This window comes from Coffea eugenioides, chromosome 5 (assembly GCF_003713205.1).
Source record: "Coffea eugenioides isolate CCC68of chromosome 5, Ceug_1.0, whole genome shotgun sequence".
NCBI classification, from domain to species: domain Eukaryota; kingdom Viridiplantae; phylum Streptophyta; class Magnoliopsida; order Gentianales; family Rubiaceae; genus Coffea; species Coffea eugenioides.
In genome coordinates, this window is record NC_040039.1 from 7,957,192 (window position 1) to 7,976,005 (window position 18,814).

Genomic DNA, 18,814 nt, shown 5'->3' on the forward strand with positions numbered 1-18,814 from the left:
CTGCATCATCACTATCTGCTTCATCAGCAGCATCATCATCATCGCCTTCCTCAGCCTAAAAGAACAAGTTTTTCCCATTAAGAAAGTGCACGTAATAAGAACATATCACAGATAAAATCTGGAGCAAAAAGAGTCTCTTTTGAGAACAACATTTTAGTCAGGAACTTACATCAGAATCGACTGGGTCATCCTTTGCTTCCTGAAACAAAATCAGACAGGAGTTTGAGATATAAGTTGTCTCTTCATAATCAAATGATCACTGTTCAAATAATGCAGTATAAAGGAAGTCCAAAGTCCAAACTATACAGAAATGGAATTCAAATGTACTCAAGACATCATGCAACAGAGGAGAATTAATGAAAAGTACCTCCTCCTCTCTCTTCTTTTCTGCCTCATCAAAAGCAACTTTTTCAGCCTACAACATGAACATTTTCATGTGTCAACAAGCAGACGAAAGTAATTTAAACCTTTTTATTTTTTGTGCATCGCTTGGGGAAAAAAAATTCCACATACATCCTTATGCTTGCCCCATGTCTCTTTAGCCAACTTCTTAGCATATTCAAGATCATCAGATACCAATACATTGTCAAATAGAGTTCCAGATTTCACCTGAAGAGATACCAATATATTGTCAAATAGAGTTTTTCTTGCGATTGTTAAATTGACCAAAAATGCAAGAAAAAGGCAATTGACAAAACAGAGATGAAAATAACCAGAAGAAGAGAAAAAAAAAAAGAGGTACTTTAACCTGTAATGGTACATTATTCAAAGGCCAACACTCTACATTTCCCTTTAATGACTTCAACACAGCTAAGAATAATTGTTTCTTCCACTCACCAGTCAACTTCTTAAAGCTAAAACAGTTGAAAAACCTACTTCTAAGCCCATGTTGCCATTAACAAACATTACGTAAATATATTACTGTAAGTCAGATAAGGATCAGATTCAAGAACCTCTAGCTTGCTAAAGCATTACCATAGTAGGACTATAAAAAATTTACCCTCACAATGCCGAGATCATAACCCCAAATCAACCATAATTAGTTATCACTTGAACATTAACATGAAGAAGAATATCAGAAGCAAGCAAATTTTCAATCCTAAATTATTTAAGAAAATTATGCATTGTCAAAGATGTCTTGCCTCATTGAATTACCCAAGCGGAGTGAAATAAAATACAAACTGGCATTATGAAGAATGTTGCAAATAAAACCTGTGAAAAATGTTACAGCTTGCCAGAAAATTGCAACTCATCAATGCAGAATGACAAGGCCATGGTTTTAATACAATACATGTTTCTACAAAGCTGTCCTCAATCTAAAAATAAGTAAGATTATGAATAAAACCTGTTAGAAATGTTAATGCTCATTGGAAAATTGTAACTAGTCAACGCAGAATGAGAGGGCCATGGTTTTCATATAACAATTGTTGCTACAAACTCTCCTTAGTCGACCAATCACATGGCTGCATATGAAACCAGAAAACAATCAACTCTGTCCTCAAGGAACAGACACAAAGCACACCAATGAAGAGCAGGGATTGTCAAGAAACGAACAGGAAGCCACGCCTATAAAGAGTAAGGCTCACTGACGTAAATATAGCCCAAACAAAAGTTATCCACCAAGCCAGAAACAAGGCCATTTCTTTGACCAAAGCAGAGCAAGGCAGTAGATTACATGGCAACTTGAAATCTGCCAGCAAGTTAACATCAATATGGGATAATCCAAGAAGGAGAAGTGCAATCGCGGCAGGCGCAAAGAACTGCAGAACTACAAGAAACATGTAATGGTTGTGCAAGAAAACTTTTGCCCTGCTATAATCCAAGTCAGGGACCTTACTGGCATGCAATCTCTGGTACCAACACAGTACCGCTTCATTTAAAAACATCTGCACATTTGGCCGCAAAGACAAAATTTGCAAAATACCAGAACTGAACATGCACCAAACCCTGAACTTGTAGAAATCTGATCGCAACATGCCCAATCTACCTATCAACTCCTCAGTATATCTGTTCCTACCATTGGAATGAAGCCCTTTGATTCCATCAGATTTATCGCAGACGAGGAGTTCAATAAACGGGCCAACCCAAAGCGTGGAAGTGAATACAACTAACAAGTAATTGCCATAAAGAAGCATTCTTCCAAACCATCCACAGGAAATTATGGACAAATTAGAACGAATCTGATCAGTTCCAAGCCAAAAGGCACGAGCATTCCTCGTAGCTGGGATGTAAAAGAGACCCACAATGCAGCCCATTAGAACAGCAATAAAGAACTTCCCAAATCCGTCCAACGATTCAAAATCAAAATCAAGACCCCAACCGGGAACCATCTCCAAAACAATCGCGAGGCCCCAGAAAAACCCAAGAACCCCAAATACAAGACTCAACAGCCTCTCTGACCTTTTAGAAGCTGATCACTCAAATGAAAGCTTGGCAATCAAAATTAACAATCTACATACCCCAACAATTCCTAACAAAATCGGGATCACGGACCCATTTTCTAAAATAACATATTAAAAAACCTACACCATCGCTTTTCCTTGAAGTCTGTCATTGCATCGGAAGGGTCTTTAAAGTGTGTCCATGATTGTATAAATTCAGATCTGGATGCTAGAGAGGAAGAGGGGAACCATATGTCTATGGGAAACTGAAAATTGATAGAGAGGGAAAGAGAGATAGAAGGAGAAAGGTGCAGGGGAGGTTGCAATTGAACTTTCGAGCGCTCTGATCTGAGAACAATATTTGGGAAAGTAGCCTTGCAAGTGTGGAAGGCTTGAAATTCATGTGGTGCTAGGCTTGACAAGTGCTGTGCCGGGAATGCTTAAAAAATTTTCAATGCGCGGCTCTGCTAAAAATTGAAAGGGAGCAAAATTTTGAAATTTTCACAAAAAAGCACCCATGATTTCTCACCAATAACATAGAAACTTTGGCCCACTAGAATCAGTATTTGGAGGGAAGCTTTCCCGTTCTCCTTTTGGCGAGAATTTTAAGCGAGAAAAGTCCTTGCCCTCGCAGAGTATATGATGGCTCCAATTTTTGGTGAGGTATTGTCCTTTTCCTTGCTATAAGCCTCTTAAGAGCGTCAAGCTTTCTACTTCTTCCTAAAGTTGTTGTCGCTAATACCCTTTTTTGTTGTAGTGAAGGGAGGAAAACTATAAAAAAACTGGTGTTTTATTGAAAAATATATTTATTTTTTCATCCGATAAATAAATTTATTTATGAAAAAATGGGTAGTTTGTTCTTATAATAGATGAAAACTATAAAGAGCTTGTGTTTTATTGAAAAACGGGTTCATTTTTATTTTATTCGATAAATAATATTTATTTTTTAGAAAAATGGGTACTATATTCTTATAATGGAGGAAATTCATAAAGAACTGGTTTTTTATTCAAAAAAGAGTTTATTTTTATTTTATTCGATAAACAAATTTGTTTATGGCAAAATGGATACTCTTTTCTTATAAGGGAGGGAAGCCATAAAGAGCTGATGTTTTATTGAGAAATGGGTTCATTTTTATTTTTTCGATAAATAAAATTTTTTTTATCCGATAAATAAATTTGTTTATGGCAAAATGGGTACACGGTTCTTATAATAGAGGAAAGGCATAAAGAGTTAGGATTTTATTGAAAAATGGGTTTATTTTTATTTTATCTGATAAATAATTTTTTTTAAGAAAATGGGTACTCTGTTCTTATAATAGAGAAAAGTCATAAAGAGTTTATTTTTTTATTGAAAAACGGGTTTATTACTATTTTATTCCAGCCAACTGTGACCCATTTTCCCATTAACCTAAGTTAGACGGACTAAATCATTGAGTTTGTTAACCACAGTCAAAATTAACACAGAAGCAACTTACTCAATCCTTTATGGCTTATACCGAATGAATACTAGGAAGCTTATTTGAAATAACAATAAAAATATTCTATAAATGATTAAAATTTAGTACATTAGTTAGTAAGTACTTGTAACATACTTGTATAATGCATGATTATATGTATAATTTAATATTCTTTTGTACTTATATATTTTAAAATATTTTGAGAAAAATATTTTGACCTTTCACATAACCTTAGAAAATAATAAAATTTTATCGTATTATAAAATAATAATTTTATCTTATTATATTCATAGGTTTTAAGTTATAAAAATTGTGATATAGAAACAAGTGATATTCTACATGTAACTAGGAAGATTTGTTGTTATTGTTATCCAAACTTTCAACTTTTTCAAAAATTGAAAATGATTACAAACTTACTATTCTACAATTAGTATAATTTGTTAATTAGCCAAAATTCTAGCAAAAGGCAAGCAAATGCAACTTGTAATCAATCCATTCTGATGCATGAAAAAATAAGGTAGCATTCTGCAAATAAATAAAAAAAATCCACTTTATATAGTTCGTTGTGACAACCAGGCTTATCCCCACTTTTGTTTGAGTTTTGATTACAATGGATATAACCTATTCCCTCCAAATCCCAAATTTTGAATTATAACATTCAACCAAAACATGCTCAAACTCTCAGGCTCGGTCATACAAGGACAACTAGTGTGAATATCCGTGCTACGCACGGTACTTACATTATTAAAATAAATTAAAAAATTATACCATTTTAATTTGAAAAAAGTTAAAAAAATTATACCAACATAATTAAAATTTAAGATTTGTCTAACAATAGTTCAAAATATAACAAAAACTGTAAATCATTCAAGAATTGTGTTTTTGCAAAAGATGGATCTTAAAATAATAATAATAATTTATATTAGAAAATGAATGATATATGGATAGAAATAAATGTAATTGCATGTTTTTTTATTTTAAAATGAAATACTTACCAATATTATGCATTCGATTTGATAATCTTATATATATATGCATTATGAGAATATATATATATGTATGTATATATGTGTGTGTGTGTGAATTAACTACCTTTGAATTAATTTTTTTAAAAAAAAATTATTTATTTTTAATGCCTTTATAATTTGTGAATGATTGTGAGAGTAAAATATATTATGACAATAAGATACGTTGAATTGTGAAAATTGTAATTTAAACAGACTCCTAAATTTTGGATATTTGACTTTCGTAGTTGCGAATTTCTTAAATTAACGGTTAGTTATTACTCTAAGTGATATGGTAAGTGTCAGTAATAAATGTGAGATGTGAATTGGAATTTGCAGATATCATTTTACAGGGGTGGTTATTATCCGTTAGTTAAAGTTTAGGAGTTTGAATTTTATGGGGTAGTGGAAAAAACATGAGGGAAATGTGGAAAAAATATAAGTATGATTATAGGATTTGTAGGGCCGGTTACATGATTAGTTAAGAGATAAATATTTTTTAATTAAAAAAATGTAAAATTCTATTAAAATAGCATTCAGACTTTTGATAATTTTGGAAGCTCCTTATCCAAAACCCTCTCAGCAATACATTTAGATATAGATACTAAACGATAGTTATGATAGCGCAATAGTTTTTACCTGATATAACACGTTGTTGCACTTTTAGCGATCATTTGATTTATTGTTGGACATATTCGCCTAAATAAAATAACACCTAAAATTATGGAAGTAAGTTTCCTATCTAAAATAGTAAGTTAAGTGTAATAGATTAGTAACTTTTATACCTCAAAAGGTAAATTGGAATAAATATTAAACTTAATTTTTAAATAAATAGATTACTACTTGATATCCCAAACTTACTTTTAAAAGAGTAAGTTTAGTTCAAATAACAGTAAGTTTTTATACATAAATAGTAATTCTTACTAATAACATGGCAATAAAAATGATTAAGGATCAAAATTTACCATTTTTTGGAATGCATGTACAATTTTTACATTAAAACCTTATCTCAAAGTAGTATTAGAAAGTTTATTTGAAATAATGATAAGATGTTTTTATTAATGATTAAAACTTAGTACCTTAGTTAGTAAGCACTCATAATATACCTTAGTAAGTTTAATTCAAGTAATAGTAAGTTTTTATACATAAATAGTAATTATTACTGATAACATGGCAAATTTGATTAATAATCAAGATTTATTGATTTATGGGACGCATGTACTATTTTACTTTAAAACTTATTTCAAACTAATATTAGGAAGTTTATTTGAAATAACGATAAGATGTTTTATCAATGATTAAAACTTAGTACCTTAGTTAGTAAGTACTCATAATATACTCGTATAATACATGATTATAGGTATAATTTAAAATTTGTTGTACTTATATATTTTAAAATACTATGAAAAATAGTATGAACTAAACCTACTCTCCAAAAAGTAAATTTCGGATATGCAGTAGTAATTTATTTTTAAAAAATTTAAGTTGCATATTTATTTCAATTTACGCTTGAACATACATCGATCGGTGCTCTCTGGATGCGTCCAAACTCCAGTGAATGTCTTTAAACTAAATTCTAATCAAAGTAGTATCCAAAATGTAATGATTCAGAGTAAAATGCCCATAAAACTTAGTACAAGGACAGCTAGTGTGAATATCCGTGCTATCCAAAATATTTATGTATTTTACATAAATATAATGATTCAGAGTAAAATGCCCATAAATAGATAGTATTTTGTTGATGTAATGCCCATAATCGGTGGCCCCAGGATGGCTTTGTTTAGTAATTAGTACTGCTTACGCTTCTTCACAAATGTTTTATTCTTAGGCCCTTTATATTTATGTTAATTCCGTGACATCCCAACACATTTTTAGCTTCTGCAGTACGCAACATTTCCAAATCCCGGTTATAGGTCACCACTTACTTTTGTAAAAATAACCCTTCTTGATCCGTACATGTCAGATTGCAACGTGCCGCTTTCTTTGCCATATGCTTTACTTTCCACACCTCTTCTTTGATTACTAAACATACTGCAGCAACATCCTGTGGAAAATATATGAATTTGTATACAAAAGTCAACACCGCAAGTATTGTGCAATTTCTTTGCAGGCACGCTTCAAGAAAAGAACAAGACTTCAAACAAAATTTTTTCCACGTACTTGAGGACGGCATAGGATGAAGCTTGGTAGATGAAGTCATAATTTCAACCATAAGAACAAATGGGACTACCTGGATTGGCTTGATTTCAAATAAAAAAATTTACTTCACAAATTTCAACTATCTTTTTATCTTAATTCCAACCACCTTTTTATCTCACATACATCACATTACAAAAAGTGCTATAGTAATTATCTCAAATAAATCATCCAAATAAACTCTTATCCAAACAAACTCAAAGACTTATGGAGTCTTGTCTTGGTACCTATTGGCTGATCCGTTGAAGTTTATCGCTTTCCTGGAAACGTAAGTGCAGGCATGCACCATGTGTAGTGTTTGCACGTCCGTTTAGTTATCCAGAACAAAGTTTGTGCCTGTGTTGTAGAGCACTGCTAGTTTGGTAAAATGGGTTCTGCATGGTGTCACCAATCAAACCTTAAGGGCAATCACTATATCCAAAAGGACCGCTATTAGATTTTCTTGCTGGAGCAATATCAGCCCAGGCATGGTTACAAATCAAACCAGCAGCCCAATCCCAAAAAGAAATATTTCTTGAAAACAATGATCCAAGAAGGTTATTGCTTTGAGACCATTAAACAAACAATGATCCCTTGCTCTCGAAGGGATACAAATACACACACTTTGTGGGATTCCAAGATATACGTTACCGTTCGTGCTGAAACATTTCTTACAACCGGTACACACAAATCAAAATTGTGATGATGCCACAATCGAGCAACGAGCTCGAATTCTTCAATATGTAGATAGGTACCCACAAAACAAACAATTGTTAATTTGCTTTTCTTCCACCTTATCTTTATTTGTTTAATGTTGGATTTCTTGTCCACTCATTAGAAATTAATGAAGCAAACATACGGAATTAATCCAGATCCGTCAAACTTGCTTGTAAGTGATCGGATGCCATTTCATATATGAGATGATTTTTCCAATCTCCAGTTCTCTAAGGACCGCCATTTTCCAGTTCTGTTCACCTCCAAATTGCTCAATTTATCAAACCTACAAAGTCTCAAAATCTCATCAACTAATTCACATGTCTCATGTCTCTTACTACCTTTTTAACTGGCGACTGCGAACGAGTTGCAGTATTTTGGCGAAAGGTTGACCTTGACTCCCTTCAAGTCTTGTATACTAACTAAGCCAGAGAAAAAAAAATCATCTTACGTGTGCTGTGGGCTGGTGAATTGGCAAAAATCATCTTCTTTCATTTTCAACTTTATCATATGTGCTTCCGGGACCAAGACTTGGAAATTACGAGGACAATAGAATGGTATCTTTCCAACCAGAATTGGCACATTATCTTCTCATTCAATCCTAAAAATATAGCTACTAATTTTACGACTGTAGTAATCTTCCCAATCAGTGCGTGAAGGACGAACACTTGGCAATTTTTCTACGCCTAGAGTCTATGACTATTGCTGGTTTTTTTTATCTGTCATCACATCAAAAAGATTTTTATTTCTGGAGCTTAACGAAAGGAAAAGAGACATTATGTATTTAAAGTGACTAACCATCTCCTTGAATAAAACATACCAAAAAAAAAAATTCTATAAGAGTCTTAAAAAGTTTAATTGATTCTCAATCTCATTGGAAAGCATAGAATATAAATATCAAATTAAATTAAATTCAAGAAAGATTACTACTCATATCAACCCTTCAAACAAACTCCCACAAAAATTTAACGGACTTTTAACTATCTAGATAACTATTTTATAGTTTTTGGTACATCCCTACACCGAAAAATGAAACTAAAAGTAATATTTAGAGGAACAAGAAGGATAAGATTCTAGTCAAGCAAAACCATTCATATATTTGTAGAGTCTCTCATTGTTTAGTTAAAGAATTTAGGATCCATTCACGTAATTAATTAGCATTTGATCACTGAAAACATACAAGCACTTCGAAAAGTACAACCGTTCATCACTCGTTGTTTTTTAGCCAAACTGAGCACTAGATCTCAACTCGCTTTCGATCACACTGGCTCTCATCTCATTTCCATTTTTCTGTATTTTTCCCCAAGACATTGGGGCAGGTCTCTAATGTGTATTCTGGGCTACGGGCCAAAACGACCAAGACTGTGTGACGTACAACAACTGCAGAATGCTTTCTTCTTTCCACATAATTGGTCCATCACCTTTCCCTTCAACCCGGTAACACAATTTTGTATCTTATGCTTATCTTCCAAATCAGGTCGAAAAATATATAGGCCAATTTTGTGATCTCAGACGTAGTTTTCTCAGTCTCCATCTTCATTGCAATCGTTGCGTAGTCAAGAATTTGACGTAGTTTGATGTGACCGCAATTACAAAAGGATACTTTGCTGGTGCTAACATTTGCATTTAGTGATGCAACTTTATCTTTTTTTTTTTTCCCTACTCTCTTTCTAATATTAGTCCTATAAGAAGCAAATTGAAGGTGTGAGTAAAAAATCTTTGCTTGCTATCTTTTAACTTCATTTGATGACATTCAAAAGTATGTTGAAGGGAAAATGTCTTTGAGTTTACACAAAATTAACAATAGAAACAAGGAAAGAAATAAACTTTTGTCATCACAACGTGAGTTGACATAAAGCAAGATATACGGGCACTTGTATAAATTACAAATGAATTGCTCTATACTCTTTATCATTTTGGAAAACAACAGGAAGTGTACAAACTAAATGATCTTCTTATACATGTTCTAAATTTTCATGAAAAGAATTTCCAACCCATTGTATTTTCAATTATTTTTTTAAAAAAATGCTAATATGAAAATAGCCTTTTTTTTATTTTTTGATGGTTGTCAAAGGAGAAGAAGCAAACTTCAAAGACTTAAACATTTGAAGCCCAAGTCTTTCTTGCAAGGTGAATTGTGGACTTCTTGATTATCAGTCACGGTACGCTATACTTTTGTAATTGATGACAAGTGCGCAAGAATGTCTATCACTTTACGTATTTACGAAGCATCCTTACATTTTCTAGCAAACATCACGGCAAATTTTTCTACAACTTAAGGAAAGATTATAGTCGTTAGGATGGCAACCGGGGGTGCCAATATGCTCCGCCCCGCCCTGGAGAATTTTTTTTTTTTCCGATTTTAAATGGAGTTGGGGCGAGAAGGATACTCCGCCTATATTAGAAACTAAAACTGTGAAAGAATGAAAAAGGAATAGCTAATCTTAGCACGAATGGAAAATCTGTTAATTAAAGTATAATTTAGGAGTTTACAGAATAAAGAAATAGATTGAATTAAAAATGAAGGAACATGCTTTAACAATAAAGTTTAATAGCACGAGTCCATAGTTTACTAGTTTTGGTTATTCATTGAGTTATATAATTCCGAAAACCTACATATGTTTTGGTTAAGTTATATAATTCCAAAAATCAACATACTGATTTGGTTCATGTTGCAATGCAAGTGCTACTTTCTAGTATGGATGTATGAAGTCAATACTCGAGCTTTACACATAAAATAAATAGCATTTTTTAAATATATATGCACTGGTTACAAGTAATGTGTCTACGTACATGAAAGTTTTATCTACAATTATTTACAATTTTTTTTTTTTTTGTAATTCGAAGTGGCCTTGATATATCTCTAATTAACTACATTGTAAATTTTCTTGATATGTTTCCAATGTGCAACGGACGACATCCCAAACTAGTGCAGAGAAAAATAAGAGTGCCTTTAACCAACAAAGTGCCAAAAAATATCCCTCCTGCACGATGGAATAGCAGAAGTCCCCACTTCACTTTGAAAGGAGAGTTCAGGAACGACTTGAGATGGGAGACAAGTGCTTGTCTGTTTCTTCCCAGTGCACATGACAAAAGAAACTAGAATGGGGAGATGCTGGAATATATCAAGAAACGGTCCTGTTATGCACGGTAGACGCCCTCACCTTGAAGCTATGGTCTCCGAAGACTGTTCTACCCATCACCGACTTGCTGCCCTGCTAATCCTACAAGAGGTTAAAACACGACTTGATGGAGGTCCCTCCCCTAAAGGTCCATCCTTCCATGATCTAATAGTACTTGTTTGGAACTTAGCAGGAATATCAATATTACAGCCTCTTTCCATTTATTTGGTTTTATTTTTCTAAGAGCGTGTTGGCTATTGCTTCCCATGCTCGTCAACAGCTATATATAGGGTTAAACTTGACCCCAATTCTTACTTGTGAGCTCAGAAAAATCTGAAATCGAACCATGAGCATTGCCATGAACAAAATCTACTACTTTTTCTTGTTTATCTTTAGTTTAGCTTGGTTAGCCGTCATGGCAGCCAGCAACGGTAATATTACAGCTGATCAATCAGCGCTTCTTGCTTTTAGAGATCGCATGATCACTTCAGATTCTCACAAAATCTTGCCAAAAAACTGGTCAGTTACCTCCTCCGTCTGTGATTGGATGGGAGTCACCTGTGACGCTCAACAACGTAGAGTGACTGGCTTGAATATCTCAAAGATGAACCTTACTGGTACCTTACCTCCTCAACTTGGGAACCTGTCCTTTCTGGTTTTCCTTGACATTAGCAGCAACAATTTCCACGGAGAATTGCCTCGTGAGTTAGTTCACTTGCGCAGATTGAGATACCTTGATTTTGGGATCAACAATCTCGGTGGAGAGCTCCCCTCCTGGTTTGGTTCTTTATACAAACTCCAATACCTGTCCCTCAGAAACAATAGCTTTACGGGTTCTATCCCGCCTTCCATCTCTAACATGTCAAACTTGGAAACTTTATGGTTGTCTTGCAATTCAATTGAGGGGACCGTTCCAACAGAATTTCAGAATCTTCATAATTTGAAGAATTTGATTATTGAGAGTAATCAGCTTTCCGGTCCTTTGCCTTTCCATGCCTTCAATCTTTCCTCAATGGAAAGCGTTTCCTTCCTGAATAACAGCCTATCTGGCATTTTTCCGGACGACATCTGTCACCGCCTTCAGAAACTTACATGGCTTAGTCTAGCAGAGAACAATTTGATCGGTCGAATACCTTCAACGGTGTCACAGTGTTCACTGCTTCGGTATCTTGCCTTGTTTGGGAACCATTTCACTGGATCCATACCTAACGGAATCGGGAACTTGACAATGCTGGAGGACCTATACCTGCAGATGAACAATTTAACAGGTAAAATGTATTAGTGACCTGCTTTTATTCCTATTTTTTAAGTATGGATTAAGCTTATGCTTCTGTTCTTGTATTTGCATTTGAGATATCTAGTAAGATTATGCTTCTCTTCTTCTATATGGAGGTTTCAGACAAAAAGAATAACTATACCAACATTTTCTTTTTGCGGGTTTGGTAGACAGTGATGAGAGAGCACCGCCTCTCTGTTTCTCTATTAGTCTAGCATTCACTAGATTTATATAGCTGCAAGATGCATTTTTAGAATCTTCCCGAAGGAAATCAGCACTGTCTTAATTGTGATAACTTAGTGCATGTATAATTAGAGGGCCAGTCTTTAGTAGAAGTGAGAGGTAAGTCCCTGCTATTGCAAATTGGTGTATAAGTTTAAGAGTTGTGTGTGGTACATAATCGTTAGAGTTCCACGAGCTCTAGTTATCTTGGTATAATGTGTTTTATATATAAATGCTGAGTGTTGTTTGTGGATTCCGTTTTGGGTCTATCACTTGGCAATTTCTTCTGAACCATGCTTTAACAACTTTAAATATGCAGTCAAAATTTCAACCTTAACCATGCAAATCATGTAATTGGATTTTGGGATTTACATACATATATACCCACATAGACATTCTCGTTTATATATGAGTGCGTATATATTCTTCGATCAATTACATTTACATCTTCTGCAGTTTGATCAAATTACATATCAGACCCTGAGGTTTGTCAATACTATCAAAAGGTCCTACATCCAAATAGATTTATAATATAAATACCCTTATTGTATGGGTCTTAACTCTTAATGTTTACCGTATTCCTGAGGTTTCTAGCAGGATCATTTAGTGTCCACAATGTTTTTAAAATATTACTTATTTATCTCATTTTTAAATTTTTGTAATACTTTTAACACAATTGAAATATATGATTAAACTACTAATTTTAGGAAAGAGAAAATAATTTCTTTCTAACGTTGCCCTTTTGTTGCACTATTATTTTACACAATTATAATGATATAATTAAAAGTTGAAAACAAAGGCAAAAAGCATGAAGATGCAAGTCTAATGCGTTAAATTATAGTAGCTACAAACATAAGCATCATGTTCATTTAATGCACAAACAAATAAAAGTTCATTTAAGATATTCCCAAAGTGCAAAAGTAGATTTTTCTTTGGGATTTGTCTATTTGGTGATCTACGGCCACATAATAAGTAATGGACCCTTTTTTCGACAAAAGGGATGAATCCAAAAATTTTGCAATTCGAGCAGTCAGTTTTGTTTTTAGAATTTTAATATTGGGCCTACCTTCATTTTTAATACACCATTAGAGAACCAAACAAAAGAAATCTTTCCTTTTATGTAACATGTCCTGAGTGAATTTAAGGAATTTTATAAATTGTTTAGAGTCTTTATTTTTTATTTGTCCAAATTCATGATGAAAACCAGAAGAAGGGAAAGTGTTCACAATTACATTTAAATTTATTTAAGATGTTTTCAAGGTGCTAAAAAGGTTTTTTTTTTTCATCTTTGCAGTATTTCATATGGTTTTTACGTGTTTTGTAAAATATTTAGAATTTATACAATTTTTAAATTTTTTTGTCCATATTATGACCAAAAAAAACTGTTAAAGGATCTCTTAGATCGGTTAAGAAATATTTCTATTAAATAACCACATTGATTAAGCTTTCAAATGTTAAGTGTTTCTAAATTATTTTATCATAAGCAGAATAGAACACAGCCTATTTGGTAAGATACTTCACTTGTAACTAAAAGATTAAGGGTTCGAGTTATTAAGGGATTAAGTGTGAAGTCACTATTGATCCTCTTTGAAAAAAAAAATTATCATGACAATTAAGGAATCATAACAAAAGGATAACTTTGGAATGAGATTACCAATTCTTTTAGAATTAGTTTTTTAATCATATATTTTGACTTGGATTGAAAGTGTTACAAAAAAAATTTGAAAATAAGGGAAGGTAAGTGATATTTTTAAAATTTTAAAGGTACTAAATGATATTATTAGAAACTTGAAAGGAGGTTTCTGAAATTACCCCTTTTATATGTCTGACTGATGTCAGCATTATTTTTTTTTATCAAAAGTCCGATAATACCCCCAAGCCCCAACTTTCTCACTTGAGATCCTCAGTGACATATTTTCTATGCCAATTCAATGTCACCTATAGTATTGCGCCAAGTGTCCTATTATTATTTACACTTGTGTTAAACCAAACCAAGTTGAATTATTTGAAAATTAAAGTGTAAATAATAACAGGACACTTGGCACAATACTATGGATGGCATTGAATTGGCATAGAAAATATGTCACCGAGGATCCCAAGTGCAACTTTCTCTTCCTCTATTCAAGCAAGTTTTCCATTACCAACAAATTCTTTCTCCCATGCCCATCTATTTACTATTGAGGTGAAATCTTTAGCCTGAGACATTCATGTGCAAAAGATAAACAAAGTCAAACATAAATAATCTCAAATTTTGGCCATAATACACCCCTAGCAGCCTGCATTTCTCAAAAACAAAATTACCATATTCCTCTTTCTTCATGCCACTTTCTCATCATTTAACCCATTCTTTATCACCATATTCATCTGATTTTCACCTGAAAACAACATTCTATCAGCATAATTGTACAAAAAATACACCAGCAAACTATGGCATGCAGATCCATAGGAGGGCGATACGCACAGCGGTAGAGGTGGTAGCAATCTGATGGTGAAATTGAAGGACAAGCAGAGTATTGGTTATTGAACAGTAGGTTATTTTGGAAAAAGTGAGGAGGAATAAGGGTTGAAGGATTTGGGATTTACTTTCCGCAAAAGGCCGACTTAAGGCGGAACCAAGTAGTTGTGCGAGCATAGGAATCCATTAGATTGGAGACTTGCAACAAGGCTGGTGTGTCAATTGGACTCCCTGAGCTGGACTTTGATAAATCCAAACTTGGTTTAGACAATAAATAGGATTTTCATACTTTTGAATTTTTGGGTAAATAGGATAAATTCAACTAACACTTTAATATGAGTTTTGGAATCAAATCGAGTTTCATCTAAGCTCATAATTAAGTACATAAATTTTTAATATTTCATGGTACAATATGTATAGTTATATATTATATATTACTTAATATACAATAATATAAATATATATATATTAATAATTGTACATATGTGATTAAGCAGAGTAAGAGAAAGAGAGGAAGAAGAAGAAATGAAGATTGATCTAAGATAGAGAAGGAAATGTGGTCTAATTCTGTAATGGTTAGAATTAATATTCCACTATGCCAACGGATTTGGGCCCTCACAAATCCAGTTCAAACCAGCTGTGTAAATCTACCCTGGTTTATAATTGGGTCAAATCTCCCCTATATCATGTTGTAGACATTCTATACTCATTTCAAATTAATACATTTGGAGAATTCAGTAATCTCAATTAATGTTGTTATTATATACTTCCAATACAAGTCAAATCAATCTCATAAAAGTCGAAATTTTGCAGGTGCAATTCCAAATGAAATAGGGAATCTAACTATGTTGAGGATTTTAAGTTTTGCCAACAACAAATTGACTGGTATGTCAAGGTTCCTAAGTAAAAGCTCTTAATTGCTTAAACCATTGGCAAAGTTCAGAATACAATTGGATCTATAAAATAAAAGGATCACAACTTTTTTTCCATTACAAGTCAAATCAAACTCATAAATGTTGCAATTTTGCAGGTGCAATTCCAACTGAAATAGGGGATTTAGCTATGCTGACAGAGTTAGATTTTGACAACAACAAATTGACTGGTATGCCTTCGTTCCTAATTGCATAGACTGTCTTTAAAACTCCGCATCAGGCTGATCTATAGGTAATAGGATAACTTAGGCCTATATTTCGGTTGAATGAAATCAACTTTTCCTTTTAACGGATTTGATATTCAAAGAGGTCGGTTTTAAAGCCTTGCTAGAAGGTTTTTATTTTGTGGGGTGGGGTGGGGGAGGGGGACCTAAAACTTCCTATTGTTCTAAAAGTTTTTTTTTCTTTTAATTTTAGAGCCTTGCCAATGGAAAGCTGTCGACGGTATGCTAACACAAAAGTACTTCACTATGTTACAGGTGGAATACCTGAAAAGATTGGGAACCTTCACAAATTGGAGGAGCTTCATTTACACAACAATACATTATCGGGTTCCATACCAGCAACAATTTTTAACATCTCATCTCTCAAAACAATTCAACTCTGCCAGAACAAGTTTTCAGGAACTATTCCTTTGACAATGAGTAATAAGCTAAGCAATCTGCAGTATTTTAATATTTACCATAATTTCTTGAGTGGAGTTATACCTAGCTTCATCTCAAATGCTTCTCAGCTAGTTACTTTGTCGCTTGACAATAATGAGCTTACAGGTTCAATCCCCGACTCTTTAGGAAGTTTAAGAAATCTAGAATATCTAAACTTGGCTTTCAACAAGCTGTCAAGTGATCCCTCATCTCCAGAATTAAGCATTTTCACTTTCTTGATGACTTGGAGATTCTTGAGATATCTAGGAGTGGATCAGAATCCTCTAAATGGTTTTCTACCTGCTTCTTTTTCTAACTATTCGACTCTTGAACACTTGAATGCATTCAGTTGTAAAATCAAAGGAAACATCCCAGTCGGAATCAGCAATTTGAGCAGTTTACTAGTTCTAGATTTTTCAGGTAATGAATTGATTGGATTTGTACCAAGAACTATCCATAGGTTGACAAATCTTCAGGAGTTGACATTGGACTTCAATCAAATAAGAGATGTCTTGGATATTTTTTGCGGACTGCATAGTTTGGGTTTGTTACAATTGAGTCAAAATCAAATCTTTGGTAGTATTCCAGAATGCTTAGGAAATATGACAAATTTGAGACAGATTTTTCTAGGCTCCAATAGGTTGACTTCCATGATACCTGCTACCCTACTGAGCATGAAAGATCTCCAAATTCTCAATCTGTCATCAAATTTCTTAAGTGGATCGCTACCTTTAGAGATCGGGAATCTCAAAGCAGCATATAGTTTGGATATCTCGTCTAATCAATTATCAGACAAAATCCCTACAACAATTGGAGAGCTACAAGTTTTACAGAGCCTTTCGTTGGCAAAAAATAATTTGCAGGGTTCTATACCAGAATCAATAAGTAATATGCTCAGCTTGGAATTCTTGGACCTTTCACACAATTATATCTCTGGTGCGATACCCAAGTCATTGCAAACACTTAAGGTTCTCAAGGAATTTAACGTTTCTTTTAATAGATTAAGCGGCGAAATTCCTCAAGGTGGTCCCTTCAAATACTTTACAGGTCAATTGTTCATGAACAATGAAGCACTCTGTGGTGACCCAAGGCTTGGTGTTCCACCATGTCAGTGTAATTCAAGAAAAAGAAAGGTACTTGTCATTAGTCTATCAGTGATTGCAGCAATAATGATAATAGCAATTGTAGCAATATTGGTTCTAAGGTGGTTGAAGGAGCCAAAGGGTTCAGGTGGAACAGAGTTGATGTCAGTGGCAAAATATGAAAGATTTTCCTACTATGACCTTTTGCACTCAACTGATAACTATAGTGAAAGCAATTTGCTTGGAGAAGGGAGCTTTGGTTCTGTTTACAAAGGTATCCTAAGTGATGGCATTGTTGTGGCTATCAAGGTATTCAACTTGCAAGTGGAAGGTGCATTAAAAAGCTTTGATAGAGAATGCGAGGTACTAAGGAGTTTACGCCATCGAAATCTTACAATGGTGCTCAGTAGCTGCTCCAACCCTGATTTTAAAGCCTTGGTACTCAAATACATGCCTAATGGGAATCTTGATAAGTGGTTGCACTTTCGTGACCATTTCTTAGATCTATTTCAAAGAGTAAATATAATGATTGATGTTGCTTGTGCATTGGAATATCTACATTATGGTTATGATACTCCTGTGGTACATTGTGACTTAAAGCCTAGTAATATCTTGCTTGATGAAGATATGGTTGCTCATGTAAGTGATTTTGGTATATCAAAAATGTTTGGCGAAGGAGAAAGTATTTTGCATACCAACACCCTCGCAACACTGGGATACATTGCACCAGGTTAATCTTTTATCCTTTTCAGTCTACATTGTCTTTGCTTCGACATTTGTCCATCTGTTGTTAATCTTTCAGCTAATTCCATTATTCTGACTATTGTAATCTTATGACAGAGTATGGATCAGAGGGGGTAGTTTCAACAAGAATTGATGTATATAGTTTTGGAATAGTTTTGATTGAAACTTTTTCCAGGATGAAGCCTAGTGATGAAATGTTTTCAGGAGATTTGAGCCTTAGAAGCTGGGTAGAAGATTGTCTTCCTGATGCACTTCAAGTCGTTGATGCAAACTTAATAAGGCCAGAGGATGAGCATTTCACTCACAAGCTAAAGTGTGTTTTATTGATCATGAATTTGGCTCTAAACTGCTGTAGAGAATCTCTAGGAGAAAGGATGAACATGAAAGATGTTTTAGCAAATTTGAAGAAGATTAAACAGCAGCTTCTTCTGATAGTAAGTACTTAGCAATTTTGTGCAAATTTTATCTTTCAAGGTAGGAAGTTACTTTCCTTATTCGTTTGCGCTCATGGCCTACTATTTCTTGTAGCCAACTGTCAGACCTTGAGTGGATCAGGTACAATGTTTTGACCAGATCAAACGGATATTGCTATATAGTTCAAAAGCT

At 33.8% G+C, this 18,814-nt stretch overlaps 3 protein-coding genes across 4 annotated transcripts in view; 1 reads left to right on the plus strand and 2 right to left on the minus strand.

Annotated features, from left to right (window-relative positions):
* Positions 1-764, minus strand: part of LOC113770673 — a 9,669-nt gene extending 8,905 nt beyond the window's left edge. The window contains exons 1-3 of one of the 2 annotated variants that reach the window (XM_027315211.1): positions 749-764; positions 368-415; positions 170-199 (exon numbers count right to left, since the gene is read on the minus strand). In XM_027315211.1, the coding sequence (XP_027171012.1) occupies positions 170-199; positions 368-415; positions 749-762 (92 nt within the window). In that variant the 5' untranslated portion in view covers positions 763-764. Of the gene's footprint in view, positions 1-169; positions 200-367; positions 416-513; positions 600-748 lie in introns of those variants that run through there. The other variant, XM_027315210.1, reaches the window with a different exon arrangement.
* A 777-nt stretch (positions 765-1,541) lies between these two features.
* LOC113771116 lies at positions 1,542-2,554 on the minus strand. Its single transcript, XM_027315736.1, has 2 exons — positions 2,527-2,554; positions 1,542-2,410 (listed from the first exon to the last, which is right to left on the minus strand). The coding sequence occupies exons 1-2, from the start codon at positions 2,552-2,554 to the stop codon at positions 1,542-1,544; spliced, it is 897 nt and encodes a 298-aa protein (XP_027171537.1).
* An 8,714-nt stretch (positions 2,555-11,268) lies between these two features.
* Positions 11,269-18,814, plus strand: LOC113771117 (receptor kinase-like protein Xa21). Its single transcript, XM_027315737.1, has 5 exons — positions 11,269-12,121; positions 15,837-15,908; positions 16,218-18,194; positions 18,305-18,642; positions 18,737-18,814. Exons 1-5 carry the CDS (start codon positions 11,269-11,271, stop codon positions 18,752-18,754), a joined length of 3,258 nt encoding a protein of 1,085 aa, XP_027171538.1. The 3' UTR covers positions 18,755-18,814.